Here is a 15,602-nt window from a genome sequence, read left to right on the forward strand (position 1 = left end):
ATTTAGCTCTTCTTACTCTAATGACTGAGTTCATAAAAGCCTAGTCGAATTTCTATGTTGTTCAGTTCTCTTTTCTATTACCCACAGCTTTTCCTGTAAAGGGAAGAAAAGGATTGACTGATTTACACCACAATCACAATCTGATTCTTTCCCACTTTAAGCAAATAAAGATGCCTAGTGAAATAACGGATTGTATTATTTAAAAATTGAAAGCTTATGTGAAAGAAACAACCCCTCAGAAACAAGCTTAAGAAAAATACAGGAAGAAAATGAAAGCTTTGTGAGTAAACAAGGTTACAGAGATGCACACTGTTGAGTATAATTTAGTAGAGCAATTATTAACAATATGACAAATATCTACTTACAGTGCACAAATAAAAGACACTCAAAACCACAAAAGGATAGTGATGTGCTATGCTGCCCTGAGGTTTAATCACTGTAGGTTGTTTGTTTGTTTTTTTAACAAAATACCCTTTCCCCCCCCATTAACTTGCAAACTCACTTTTAATTAAATGCCATTTTACTTTTTACTGGCCAGTTTATCTTTTTTCCCATTTTGTTTCTCTGCACATCTTGAATCAGACAGTGATTTGGAAGCGTTATGGGTGAAAGCGGGTAGAAAAGCATGCTAAGAATTGGGTCATCTTGTTGAAATCAAGTTCACTTCTGTGTAGTACAGCAGGAAGAAGGAAGAAGAATTTGTCCTAATATCTTGCTGTATCTGTCCCAACTCATTCCTTTCATAGGGCCTCAGCAGGGGGAATTATGTAGCAATGCAGTCTGTATCCTGGTTAAATAGGAAAGTCTCTGGAGTAGATTTCCAAGAACAGCCTCCCTCATGGCAGAGGAGCCAAGATTGTACCTTGTAAGAGGAAACACTGTTTCCTCAGGCAGTATAGGCTCTTTGTTGAAACTGGCAACAATGTACCAGTTGCAGGCAAGGGGGTCCATTCTGCCTCTGGATACATGGAACGGCCAGAAGCTTGTCCTATCCAGGAAGCACAAAGCACACTCTCAGTTTCCAAAATCTAATAGAAAGGTCTTTCCTGGCTTCCTATAACACCCAGATGGAACACAACAAATTCACCACAATTTGAAGCTACCATGTAAGAATGTGTTTGGAATCAAACGTTCATTCATTCATTCAGCAGCTCTCACATAGACTGGGCTTTGCCTAAGCACAGTGTGAGGTGGAAGAAAACGAGAGCTTGTAGCCTGCCCTTCTGTTCTTCTCAACTCCTACTATCCTTGGTACTTCCTTTGTTTTTGTTTTTAAAGATTTTTTTTATTTATTTATTGCGAGAGAAAGAGAGAATGGTAGAGAGAGAGCATGAGAGGGAGGAAGGTCAGAGGGAGAAGCACACTCCCCGCCGAGCAGGGAGCCCGATGTGGGACTCAATCCCGGGACTCCAGGATCATGACCCGAGCCGAAGGCAGTCGCCACTGAGCCACCCAGGCGCCCTCCTTGGTACTTCCTTTGATTTCCAGTGGCTACTCAAAAATCCTCAGCCGAAAACAACTTCCAAGGGTTCATGTATTCATTCCAACCCCTTCTCTCCTGCCTCCATGTAGAATATCATTTGATCCAGGTTTGTGTGAATATACATTATTAATTAATGTTAAGTCTCGACAATGTCCATCTTTCAACAAGTTTGATGCTCAAACCACAAAGAAGCTGTACCTTCTGCCTCAAAGTGAGAAACATCTCTATGTTGATCTCTGACATGTAAAAGGCAGGAATAGTTCTTTAGATTTTGCTCCCTAATGTGAACAGCCCTGGGTGTACTTGCTTCATTTCTTAGGAAGAACCTAGAGCTGGGGATGCCTAAGGGAGTCATTCCAACAGAGACTAGAATTTCAAGAGAGAGAAAATGTATCCAGCTGCCTTGTCTGGTGCTTATGATACATGAAAGTATCACCCTCCCCATGGTAGACTAGAGGAAATGATCAGCGTGAATTAACTCATCTCTTCAACGATGTATTGCAAATAACTTCTCTGGTGAAATAACAAGTTCCTGACCATGGTATTGTATGCAAATAAATAAACAAATGCTATTATTTTGATGTTGTTTTTCACATTGGGAAGACCTCAGAAACCTCTTGTTCCAATGGATAGACGGGAATCACTAAAAATACTTGCCTCCCCTTCCCAGTTCTTTGTCTAAAATGTATTGGGAAAATGGTGCCTTAGGCACATTTCTAATTGGGAACAGCCTGATTATCATAGGGAACCCTGATTAGGTGATTTGTAGAGTACTATTACATGGAGAGAGAAGAGACTTAAAATAGACACATCTAAGTTAGCAGTAGCAAAGAGGCTATGTGGTTGGATCTGGTGTTTCAAATATCTCTTATCAAAGCAAAAGGAGAAAGTATGTGCCTTGCACAAATTAGCCACAGAACTTTCTAAACAGAACCAATATGGAACATATACAAAGGTAAGGTCATCTGTAAGGAAATATCCTCTCCTTTCACAACAAGCCATGGAGATTGCTTGAGTTATCATGACCTTGGGCTCTTAATTGCCCTTATGCCATGTGGGTAAGAATTCAGGAACCAATGATGCCCCCCAGTTAGCCACATCCAGAACTGTAGCATCTGCTATCATCCAAATAATGGCAAGCTTGTAGACAAAGGCTGATGAGAAGGGGGGGGGGAGACAACAGGGAGTTACATAGCATACTTTGAGATAAGGCTGTTTGGAATCGTCTTTGCCATTTCTGTGTATTTCATGCTATAGGCAGAACAAGTATTTAGGAAATACTTTGGAGTGTCTTGTAGAAAACCAAATGGCAAAAGTATAATTGAAACCAAGAAGATGGATAATGGAATCATTCAGGCTTGCATCTGAGACCCAGATCTACCACTTAATAACTCTGTGGACTCGGGCAAAGTACTTAACTTTTTGAAACCTCACCTCAGATTCCTGATTTATAAAATGGGGATAATAATATATTCTCTCTTTTTTTAAGATTTTATTTATTTATTTATTTAAGAGAGAGAAAGAGAGAGAGCCCGCACAGGTGCACATGGGCGCGGGAGGGGCCAAGGAGAGGGAGAGAATCTCAAGCGGACTCTGTGCTGAGTGTGGAACCTGATACAGGGCTCAATCTCATAACCCTAAAATCATGAACTGAAACCAAGAGTCGTACACTCAACCGACTGAACCACTCAGGTGCCCCAATAATAATATTTCCTATGCCTACTTATTTTAAGGTTAAGTGATCCAAGGAATATAAATTGTTTATGACAATGTCTGGCATAGGGTAAGTACCCAACAATGTTTGCTCTCTTATTGCTCTCTCTTTATTGATGCATACTTCCCCGATTTCCATTTAACCTCTCTTTTCTGAGTTTATAGAATACTGATTTTTCTATGCTGTTCAGCAAGTCTTTTTTATTTAATAGTTTTAAAAATTATTCTAAATATAAGACATAGAAGGAATATGAGCATTGAATAATACTCTCCATTTTTGCAAAAGATGCTCATAATCTCCTGAGAAAGTAGAAACATGGGTGTGTAACTATAAATTAGACACTGATAAATGGAACTGGTTGATTAAACATTGGGGGTGGATGGTATCTATTATGTGCTAAGCACCATATAAGGTGACAGACACTCAAAGATATATAGGATGCAATCATTAAACTTCAAGGCCCTTAACTTAGTATATGAAGAGATATATGGGCAAACAACCACAAAGGAAGGTGGAGAGTACAAATGATACCAGATAAAGTAGTGACACAAAGAATGTGAAATTACTTCTCTTGGTGGTATCTGGGAAAGTTTCAAGAGGAGAAGGTATCTAGGCTAACATAAAAAGAACTAGGTCAGAACATAGAAAAAATGAGCAAATTCCTTGAAAAATACACTTGCTAAAACTGACACAGATGAAACAGAAAATCTAAATGGCCTTATATCTCTCAGAGCAATTGAATCCATTATGTAAACCTTCCCACAGAGAATATTGCAGGTCCAAATGGTATGATTGGTAATTCCTATCAAATATCCAGGTAAGAAATAACACTAATCTTACAAACCTTTCTGAAAAATAGAAAAGGGAACACTTCCTAACTCATTTTTTTATCAAAATTGGAAAATAAATTACAAGGCAATCACAGACCAATATCCTTCATAAACATAAATGCAAAAATCCCTAACAAAATTTTAATAAATCAAATCTTGCAACATATATATAAAGAAAAAAAAACCATGGTCATTCATTAGGATTTATTCCAGGATGTAAGATTGGTTTGTATTTAATAATCAAGGTAATTCATCATATTAGTAGTATAAATGGGAAAAAGCACATCATTAGATGCAGAAAAATTATTTGAGGGCATCTGCCTTCAGCTCGGGTCGTGGTCCCAGTGGGATCGAGTCCCGCATCGGGCTCCCTGCTCCGCAGGGAGCCTGCTTCTCCCTCTGCCTCTCTCTCTCCCTCGCTCTCTGTCTCTCATGAATAAATAATAAAATCTTTAAAGAATTATTTGATAAAATTCATATTCATTTTTTATTTTTTAAAAAACTCAACATACTAGGAATAAAAAAGGAATTTTCTCAATCTGATAATGGGCATCATATAAAAAAAGTATTGTAAATATCCTTAATGCTTAATTATAAAATTATTTCCCCCTAATGTTGGGAAAAAGGCCTGCTCTCATCACTTCTAGTCACCATTTCCCTGGACATCCTAGTAATGGTAATAAAGCAAGAAAAAGAAAATGCATAACTAGAAAAAGAAGTAAAATTGCCTCTATTTATAACTGGTATGCTTATTTATGTAGAAAACCCTAAAATAATCTATATAACAATGACCAGAACCAATAATTGCATTTAGCAAAATCATAAGATATAAGATTAATACATACACATTAATTATATCCTTAATACTAGCAGCAAATTATTGGAAACAAAGAATTTTAAACCATTTGAAATAGCATCATAAAACATAAAATACTTAGGAATAAATTTTCAAAAATAGTGAGTTCAATTGTGGCTCCCAAAATATATGTCTACCCAGAATGTGACTTTTGGAAAAAAGGTCTTTGCAGATGCAATTAAGGTAAAGATCTTGAGATGAAATCATCCGGCATTCAGCTGTTCCCTAAGTCCAACGACAGTGTCTTCACAAGAGACAGAAAAGGAGACAACACTGTGACCTAGAAGGGGAAAGCCCTGTGAAGACATAAGCAGAGAGGTTGGCTGAGGAATAACAAGGATGGCTAGCAGCCTCCAGAAGCTAGGCATGGAACAGATTCTTCCTTAAAGAGTCTTGAAAGAACTAACCTGCCAATACCCCGATTGTGGAATTTGGGCCCCTAAACTGCAAGAATAAATCTCTGTTGTTTTAAACCAACCTGTTTGTTATAATCTATTACAGCAGCCCTAGGAAAGTAATACAAGGTGTTAAGATCTTTAGAGTGAAAACGGCAAAATATTGCTGGTAGAAGTTAAAGACCTAAAGAAATGCAGAGATATATCAGGTTCATAGATCGGAAGACATCAATATCATTAAGATACCAATTCTACCCAAATGGAGCTATAGGTTCAAAGTAATCTGACAGTCAAAATTTCAGCAAGCTTTCTTTCCTTTTTATTTTTTTTTGCAGAAATCGACAATTTAAAAATATATACGGAAACACAAAGGTTCTATAATTTTCAAAGTAGTTTTAAAAGAACGGAGTTTTCATACTACTTTATTTCAACATTTACTCTAGAGGCATAAGAATAAAGACAGTGTGATATTGGAGGATAGGATAGACATACAGAACAATGGAAAAGAACAGAGTCTGAAAATAGACCCCCACTTACATGGTCAATTGAATTTTTTGACAAAAGTGCTAAGGCATTTTAATGGGGGGAAACGTCATTTCAACAAATGGTGCTAGAACAAGATAACTGTAGAGGAAACAATAAACATTGACCCTTATTTCATATCATATACAAAAGTTAACTCAAAGTAAATGACAAGCTTTAATGTAAAAGCTAAAACTATCAGTCTTCTAGAAGCAAGCATAGGAGAAAATCTTTGAAACTTTGGGGGTAGGCAAAGATGAAGATAAGACATAAAAACACAAAGAACTATAAGAGAACAAACCGCTAAATTGGACTTGATCAAAATGTAAAACTTTTGCTCTTTGAAAGACACCTTTAAGAAAATGAAAATACCACAAATTGAGAGAAAGTCACCTGCAAAACAGGTGATATAACAGAGTGGTATCTAGCATCCATAAAGACATCTTATAACCCAATAATAATGATAATAAAAAAGATAAAAATTGAAACACTTCACAGAAGAAGATATACAAAAGGCCAATAAGCACATGAAAAGATGCTCAAAGTCATTAGTCATTAGGAAAATGCAACTTAAAATCACAAGATGCTACTACACACCCACTAGGATGGCCAAATTTAAAAGATCAACAAGTTTTGACAAGACTATGGAAAAACTGGAACTCACATATGTTCTTGGTGGGGATATAAAATGGTAAGCTACAGAGGACAACTGGAAGTCTCTTACAAAGTTAAATATACATCTGCCATATGACCCAGCAATTCTACAACTAGGGCTTACCAAAAAGAAATAATAACATACATCCTCACTAAGACTCGTAAGCTAGTGTTCATAGCAGGTTTATTCATCATAGGCAAAAACTGGAAGCAACCCAAATATCCATCAACTGGTAAATGGATAAACAAATTGTCATATACCCACAACACAATGAAATATTACTCACTGATAAGAAGAAACAAACTACTTACACATGTAACAGTATGGGTGAGTCTCAAAATCTTTACACTGAATGAAAGAAACCAGACGCAAAAGAGTTTATACTGTATTGATTCCATTTCTATAAAATTGTAGAAAATGCCAAACAATCTATAGAGGCAAAAAGCAGATCAAAGCTTGCCGAGGGCCAAGGTGAGAGGAAGACAGATGGCAAAGGGACCCACGGAAACTTTTGGAAGTGATGAAGATGTTTTGTATTTTGATGGTCATGGCTGTGTTATGGATGCGAGCCTGTCAAAATGTATTAATTGTATATTTTAAAGGGATGTGGTATGTTGTATGTAAATTATATCTCAATAAATTTGCTAAACATATTGAGGAGAAAGATACCAGATGGACGGGGGCGGGGGGGGGGGGGAAGATGGGCCATGCAGAGAGAAGCATAGGAACAAAGCATAAATACATACATGCCTTATCACAGAAAAGAGTTCACAGATGCCCTCCGGGCAGCAACCCTGTCTTGTATTATATCCAGGGCCCTCCCAGTGTCCAGAAATAAGGAGGGCAATGATGTTTCTGAGTTGCAAAGAGTTATTCAGTATATATCCGCAGGTAGCTGTTTAGAGAGTGTTAGAACTACCATCAGAAAACTAAGTACAAATCCCAATCAGGTATCCTTCTGAGGACCTGGAAGTCATTTTACCTCTCAAAGCCTAAACTGCAAAATAAAAATAACAATATCCCCCTAATACACTTGTTGGAAAGGTTCAGAGAATACCTATTATAGTACCTAATAATATTTCAGTACATGTTGTATATCTATGACAAATAGTGGGGCTTCCAAACATATTTGTTGATGGACATACCAGCTGTTATTTCGTTGTTCCTATACTCAAATCTCTTATTATCTGCAGAAGTATTATCCACGTCCAGTGATTTTCCTAATCAGAGACACAGTTCTATGTCACTCCGGTCAATGAAATACTCCAGAAATTAGAGTTGATTTTAAAATTAGGTTAGGCAGGATACAATTACCAAAGTAAATATGTTCCTCACCAAAAAAAAAAAAAAAAAAAAATCACATAAAGCATCCCAAAATAGAAGTGACTTGGGGATTCTGCATTGTTTCTAGATTTTTCTATGCCACTGTTTTCGAGGAGTGCAGTCAGTGGAGAGCAGACTATTGTCTAAACAAAAACCAAACACACAAAAGATAAACAAGTGGTGGGTAAATGTCGTCCCGGTCTGAAGGTCTCAAGGAGTAACTAGAACAAAAGATACAGCAAGGGCACCTGACTATGGAAAATCAAGGCAGAAGGAGACTCCTTAATCCAGTCGCTCAGAAAAGGAAAATAGCTAGAAGATGGTCTTTAAGAAGTAACCAGACACATTTAATAAAACAACACAGGCATCCCTCTCCCCAGAAATGAAACGGATAATCTGATCACACTTTCAAAGACTGATTGATTCATACAAATGTTTGCCCAAAATGGCAAGCGACAGAGGAGAGCAGTTATATTCGTTGAGGAGGTCTGGGCTCGAGGACCTCAGATGAGCCTTGTTATTTCTCTGGGTTGCGTTCTGTGGTACACTGGTGAAGAACTCTTCATGAGTTTGAGGGGGTTCGCTTTTTAAAAACATTTTTGTTGGTAAACGAATTTCTTTCTTTTAGTTTAGGGGTCAGCAAGCTACAGCCCTTGAGCCACATCCATCCTGCTGCTGTTGTCCTGAAATTCCCTTGCTCCCACTTGTTCTTGTCCGTGGCTGCATTCGCACCACAATGGCAGAGGGCAGTGGCTGCAACAGAGACCAGTTGGCGCACAGAGCCTAGAATATTTATGCTCTGGCCCTTTACAGATAAAGTTTGATGGCCTCCTGTCCTGGATAATGCAAAGTTAGATCCAGATACTGGAATATCTGCATCAATGTTGTATCAGAGGTACCGGGGAGCTATTCTAAAAAGCTCTCTCGAAAGTTGTTTCTTTTCATGGTTTAGTGGGATCCTATTTAGAACTGAATTCTCCCAACCTTTCCTGAAATCATGTTGCTAAGATTAACAAAAAGGCTTTTCAAATATTGCAACCGGTATCATAAGTTTATGGAAGAAATTGTGCAATGAACTTAGAAAGAGAAGTTCAGTTTCAGGGAGCCACTTAAATAGAACCAACTATGAGGCAATCTGTGTTTCTCTGTTCTTGTCTCATTGAGGGGCAGGATTCTTTGGACTTCCGTCTGGCTGTGGCTGAACTCTGAGGCCCTAGAGCCACCCATGCCAGCAAGCCCTGTAAGACTGAGCAGACGGGAAACCTTCTATTCCTACAGCCAATTTTCAGTTTTGCCTGTTAATACATCCCCGTTTATCACCTGACCTTTAAAATCTAGGACTCTATTTGCTTCAGCTTGTTCCTCTTTTGTAAATTACTGCTCTGTACTTGAACCTTAGTCTGCTGTCACCAAACCCTTCCTGCTTATTTGAACTTCTGGTCCCGTTCCTTCCAGATAGCCCCGTTCTCATGCTATCCATATCCCAGCATGACCCTGGGTCTTTAGTTCTCCCTGGGTTCCAGTTTAACCATGTATAAAATGGGAATGCTGTGTTTTCAGGTACTCTGCACAGATCTACCAAAGAGAAATAACGAGGCCACCAATGGAGATACAAACACTATTCTAATTTGCAAGTATAACATTCTCTTAATATTGATATTACTAAAGGGAATTTAAATGATGACTGTAATCAAACTATTTCTGTATCGGTTGAAAATAGCCAATCTAGAAATCATCATAAACTTTAAAACTTAAAACATTTTTCCTCTAAAATAGTATGAGAAGGAAGACTATGGCTTCATGTTCATTCTTAGAAAAACCTAAAAATGGCAAAGAAAGAAAAGAATGCTACATATTCACCTGACACATGAAAAGCCCACCCGGATACTTCTAGGGACTCACAAATAACTTAACACAAAAGCTTAACACAAAACCTAAAGCTCTGAGCTAATCATGATACTTCTTAATCTTTCGATAATAAAGCACAGTTGTGATCTTCAAAGTGACTGTTTCTTTTTTCCGTCTCTACCCAAGGGTTTTGTGTCTAGCTTACTCTTCAGCACTTGGTTCTCAGGGCATTGTTCCATGGTCAGTAGGGACAATACTCTTCAGAAGCACTGAAAATGACAGTATTCCTATTAGTGAATGAACACCACCTTACTCTGTTTTAATAAAAACGGCCACCAGTGAAATTAACAAAACGGTGTATGTATAGGTATGTATTCAGGAGAAGTCACTCAAGATGGGAATATAATATTTACCTTTATTTTTATAATCCCACAGTAAGCTAATATTTTATTGCATGTGATTGATTACAGGAAAGTTTATAATTTCTCCACTTTCCAGACATACGACTTCACTTTCCATCCCTAAAACATGTATTGACTTGTGACCTAATAATCTATACTGTAAATAGAGCAACACACCCCGCTCCCCGATCCTGAGATAAGTATTTCTTCAACCTCAACCTCCTAGCACCCAGCCTACAGCAGTGAGCAGATCACATACTTTTGGACACTCAACGTAGCAAGCTGAATGTCTCCACAACACTCTATGCCTTTATTTTAAAGCCCCACTCAGGACTGTATATTGACTCTTTTCACTTACCATTTCCCTCGATCTTGGTTAACTCCTTCGCCAGGGCTGACTATGTTTTAGAGAAACAGGCTCTAAGTGACACGGGGAAGCAGTGGAAGGCCAAGCACAAGAAGACCAAGGAGAGGCAACTGCCAACCATGAATACGAAGATGACCAAGAAGCAAAAAGCAAGGAAAGAATTTATGAGAGTGTAGAATCAACAATGCTCATTTCCTAAGGAGACCCTTAGCCACCAAGTGGGTTAGGGGCAGAAAACTGTTTGGAAAGGCTAAGAAGGCTGAAGTGTTGTGATGACTGCATAGACAGCTTTTATTCTTATAAACATTTACTTACATGGAGGACTTTGTTCCTTGATAAAATAGGGTAGGTGAGGAATTGTTAACATCATTGAAGAGGGGCTGATTTAGCACTTTTATGCGGCCGTTGTACATTTTTTTCTCTCTTGCTCTTGCATGTAGGGTCTACATGGCCAGAGAAGGCCAGGCTGTGTGACTTTTGCCCCATGCATAAGTGCTGTCAGGTGCTTAACGGATGTCTGGTGACGATGATGAACAAGAGCTTAATAACGGGGTCTTCTCTGATTAATGGGGCTTCAAGTTAATTTTTTCATTCTCTCTTTGCACTCATTTTTTAGTGGGTGTAGAGAGACTACAAAATGAACATTCCTTGAAAGAAGAAAAGCAGAATGTTCTATTTAGAAGTAGGTAGATAGCTTTGTTAGAATATTTGCTGATGGTTAAGGAACAGGATTTCCAAGATTTTATTCCTATGATTCATTCTATGATGTGGACATAATCTGTCTTAGCCAACCTCCATTTCCAAGATTTTCATAACCACATTTGCCATTTGCAACATATTAAGAGGATCTGCAAAGTTAAGAGATCCTTGATTCAATCAGAAACAATACTTACTACTTTTGCAATAATCCACCTATGAGCCAGAAAACCAAGGGGGTGTTGACAACTGCTGTGATTCTATGATTCTGCCACACCACAAAGGAAGCTGTTTAAGTTTCTACTTGAACATGGCATTCCACAGAAACCCGTCTCTCTCTGCTAATGGATGACAACTTTATAGTCTTAGGCTCCCCTCTGGGATACTCCTGTCTCTCATCACCACTGAGTCACACAAAAACAGGAAAACCAACCTCAGCTAAACAGGATTCCCCATTCTGGTTCCTTCCCCCCCCCCCCCCCCCCCCCATCTACTGAGCCATCGTTCTTCCAGATTTAGAATGTGTAAGTTATCTTTGATTTGCCCCTCCCCCACCCTCCCCAAGTCCATTTTTACAAAAGTTATAAAGTCTATTGCTTTCCTGTGGACATGTGTCTTTTATCTCTTCCTTCCCCTCCACTTTTCACTGCTGTCTTTGACTAAGTTCTTCACCTCCTCACCTCCTGGATAACTCCAGCATTTTCCCTACTAGCCTCCCTCTCTTCTGTTCCTTCCCCCTCCAGTCCCTCTGGAGTTCCATTAACAGAATACATACTCTGTTTTATTTTTTTTAAGATTTTATTTATTTACTTGAGAAAGAGAGTAAGAGAGAGAGAGAGCACGAGTGGGGGAACGGGCAGAGGGAGAAGCAGACTCCCTGTTGAGCAGGGAGTCCTATGCAGGGCTCAATTCTGGATCCCCAGGATCATGACCTGAGCCGAAGGCAGACACTTAACCGACTGAGCCACCCAAGCGCCCCCATACTCTGCTTTAAATTCTGCTTTTATTTTCTCATTCTCTAACCCAAAGTCTTCACTGACAACTTAAGCCATTTCATATCTATAAGACCAGGCATGTGAGAAAACCCCACAGGCAGTATAACACTGGAGAATTATTGTCATTAGCCATAGCAATGCTTCCTGGCTTTTGGGATATGACATACTATAACCTATCTTCTTGGAAGTATAACCTGATTTGAAACTGCTGGCCAACATGCTACACTGAGCTCTAGTTGGGTCAAGCTCAACACTGTCAATGAGCACTGCCTGCTCTTCCCTTACCAAGCGTTCCCTCCAGAGGGAGACATGGAAGTTGCATGAGAGTACAGGTGGGAGCTTTCCCTGTTGTGAAACGATCAGATATACATGGTTTGCCCAAGAGCTCTGTTCTTGACCCTGTCTTGTTTATTCTATTAAATTCTTGGATAAAAATAGATTATATTCTTATCAAATCTTCAGACATTAAAAGGGAGGGGAAAGAAAAGCTATACCAGACAACAAGATCAAAGTTCAAAGAGAACTCCCACAAGAGGTCAAAATGAAGAGCACCGAATATGACAGAAATAAATACATTTTGAATGCTAGGTTCAAAACTCTAACTGAACTGGGTGGGGGGGGTACTTCATAGAACAATTATTTTAAAATATTTCCAGGGGAGGAGATCAGGATGAGGGTGAGGACCCTCAGGGGAATGGACTATTTATAAGGGAAACACAAACCAAGCCAACAGGCTGAATTGTGAAGGATCTAGAAATCAGATATACTATGTAGATTTATTCATGTTTCTCTTGCAAAGAGGACATTAAGAAAGGATGTAATATCTCTTCTTTTAGGACTATCCTAAAACAAAACAAAACAAAACAACCCCCAAAAAACAGGGAGTAGAATTATTCCCTGCAGCAACAGAGGGAGGAACTAGACCCACTGGTGGAATAAGATGCATCGAGAAGTTAACTTCTTGTGACTCGAAGTGTTCAAGTATAGACTGAGTGACATCAACACAGGAACATCCTTTTTTTGGCATTCTTAGAGTGTGGAGAGTCTAAACAACCTGAAGATTGTTGACTTGGAACCACGATAGTGTGGTATTGCTCCTCCCACACCCGTAATACCCTCTGCTCACCTGTCTCTGTACAACACTGATCATGTATGGTCTCCAGTCAGACACCTCCATCCTTCTCACTAGAGTGGGAACTCCTTGAAGTTAGGAATTCTGTTTTTTATCTCTATATTCCTGGCTTCTAGCACAGTTCCCAAGGAACTAAGGTACTCAATATATTGTACTGAATTAACTGCATTATAAATTTCTACCTTGAAAAGTCCTACCACCCTTCAAAGTCCAGCACAGGTTCCCACTTTCCACAAGATTACTTCCCTACTCCTATATATTCTGTGCCATACTCAACAGGGATACTTCTCCGTATCTTTCCTTGTATAGTGTTTTTTAATGAGTGCCATATGTATCTCCCCAACTAGACTGTCAGTTCCCAGTGAACAAAAGGATACTATTTAAAAATAGTAGAAAGTTTTAACATTAAAAAAAAAAAATCTTCTTATTACAAAGAGAAAAATAGTCACTTTATAGTGGAGAAACATAGCAGACACTACCTTAATCAAGTGATCAAAAAGTAACATCGCCAGGAAGACGACATATTAACATCATTGACCCCGATACGATGTCATCATCTCTTCTGTGGAATTCTTGCCAAAAATAAGTAGCCACAATCTCATCATCAGAAAAGTGATGTTAATCCAAACTGAGGGACAGTTTACAAAATATCTGACCAGTAATAATCACTAAAAGTGTCTGGGTCGTGGAAGACAAAGAAAGACTGAAGAACTGTCACAAACTGAAAGAGACAGGAAACATGACACTGAGTGTAATGTAAGGTTCTGGGTTGGACCTTGGACCAGAAAAAGGGCATTTAGAGGTAAAAGTTGAGAAATTCTAATAGAGTCTGGGGATTAGTTAGTAGCATTATAACAATGTCAATTTCCCAGTTTTGATCATTATACGATGGTTATAAAAATGTTAACATTAGGGAAATTTAGATGAACACTGTACAATTATTTTGTAAGTTGTCTGTAAGTCTAAAATTCCTTCAAAATAAAAATTTAACTAAATCCTCTTTAGGTTTTCATCAACCAATTAACAAGAGAATGGTATCTATGCAAAGTTTATACACTTTGAAGAGGAAGTGGTCATTAGTGATAAAGAATTTGAATGATCTAAACAACTAAAACAGCTACCTTTAACCCAAACAAACGAGGTACACTCAATTCTCGTTATTTGTGGTAGTTACGTCTACAGAGTTGCCACAAACACCGAATACTGAAGTGAATACCAAAGGACTGCTCCCAGGGGAAATGCAGGGAGAGTTTCCTGCAAGCCTCTGGTCATGTTTTCATCAACTGATCAATACATAACCTTGATTTATGTGTGTTTCTGTTTAAAGACACCTTATTTAATATATATTGTTGATTCATTAACATTGAACCCACAGCCAACAGCTATAACTCCTGCCTGAATGAAGCTTATCTAACACATGTATTTTCTCCATAAGGCACATGACAGTTCTTTGTGCTTAGGAACTAGCCAGCGCTTCTGCATTGCACTTGGGGGCCATCTTAAACGATGAAATCATCAACAAAAAAAGTGCAAAACTGTGAAAAACGTGGCACTAAATGGACCTCAAAAAGGACACAGGATGAGAGCCGAAACAAGAAGGCAGAACGTCACCTTGTTTGACCTCTAGCTGGGAACGTGTGAATTGGGTGATATAAATTTTCGATGCTCTGTGCATGTCAGCAAATGACCACAAGAGCACTGCCATTATTCATTTGCATATATAAATATAAATATGTTTTAGCGAGTTGGCAAATTTGAAAATATGGAATTCAGAAATGAGTATTGATTGCACCCTTAAACATATCCAGTGATTGTGAACTCAGGGTACCTTTGCCTTAAGTGAATAAGGGAATAAGTACATTACTTGCATTTGAAATGACAAATTGAACGCTTGAAAAATTAGAAAGTGACTGAGGATTCGCTACGTATCAGAGCCCAGTGGCAAGAACGGGGCTTCTTCATTAAGACTTGCCCGGTTTTCATATCACAGTTTTCTTTGTGATGGAGACAGTTCATTTGTCTCTGAACTTTCATTCTGTGTGGGGGTGTTTCAATTCTATAATTTAGTTCTGTCTCAGTTACAATCTTTTCCTCCATGCTGTCTGAGGGCCTTCCCAGTACCATAACCTCATCCAGTCCAATGATATTAATCTCCTTTCATTTCCAGTGTAGTCCACCATACACATGGCCACAACCTGAGCTTCCTCATCCCCAGGATCGGCTCCACCCTCAGGAAATCTCTACATTTATTGCCTACCCAGTCCTCCCTTGGACTGGATGCATTTGATTTCTATTTGTGACATAGAAACTCAAAATCCCTTGGGATCCCCCAGCTCATCACTCTCTTCTAGCTGTACTTCAACTTTATCTCCATTTGGTCAGTAA

General features: G+C 38.7%; 1 protein-coding gene across 1 annotated transcript; it reads right to left on the bottom strand.

The window, feature by feature from the left end:
- Positions 1 to 750: 750 nt before the first annotated feature.
- Positions 751 to 1,106, bottom strand: BLID (BH3-like motif containing, cell death inducer). Its single transcript, XM_027577947.2, is given in 2 exon segments — positions 751 to 915; positions 918 to 1,106. Coding segments are annotated over 2 exon segments (354 nt in total).
- Between the last annotated feature and the right edge of the window lie 14,496 nt (positions 1,107 to 15,602).

The sequence above is a fragment of the Zalophus californianus genome, chromosome 11 (genome assembly GCF_009762305.2).
Source record: "Zalophus californianus isolate mZalCal1 chromosome 11, mZalCal1.pri.v2, whole genome shotgun sequence".
Lineage (NCBI taxonomy): Eukaryota > Metazoa > Chordata > Mammalia > Carnivora > Otariidae > Zalophus > Zalophus californianus.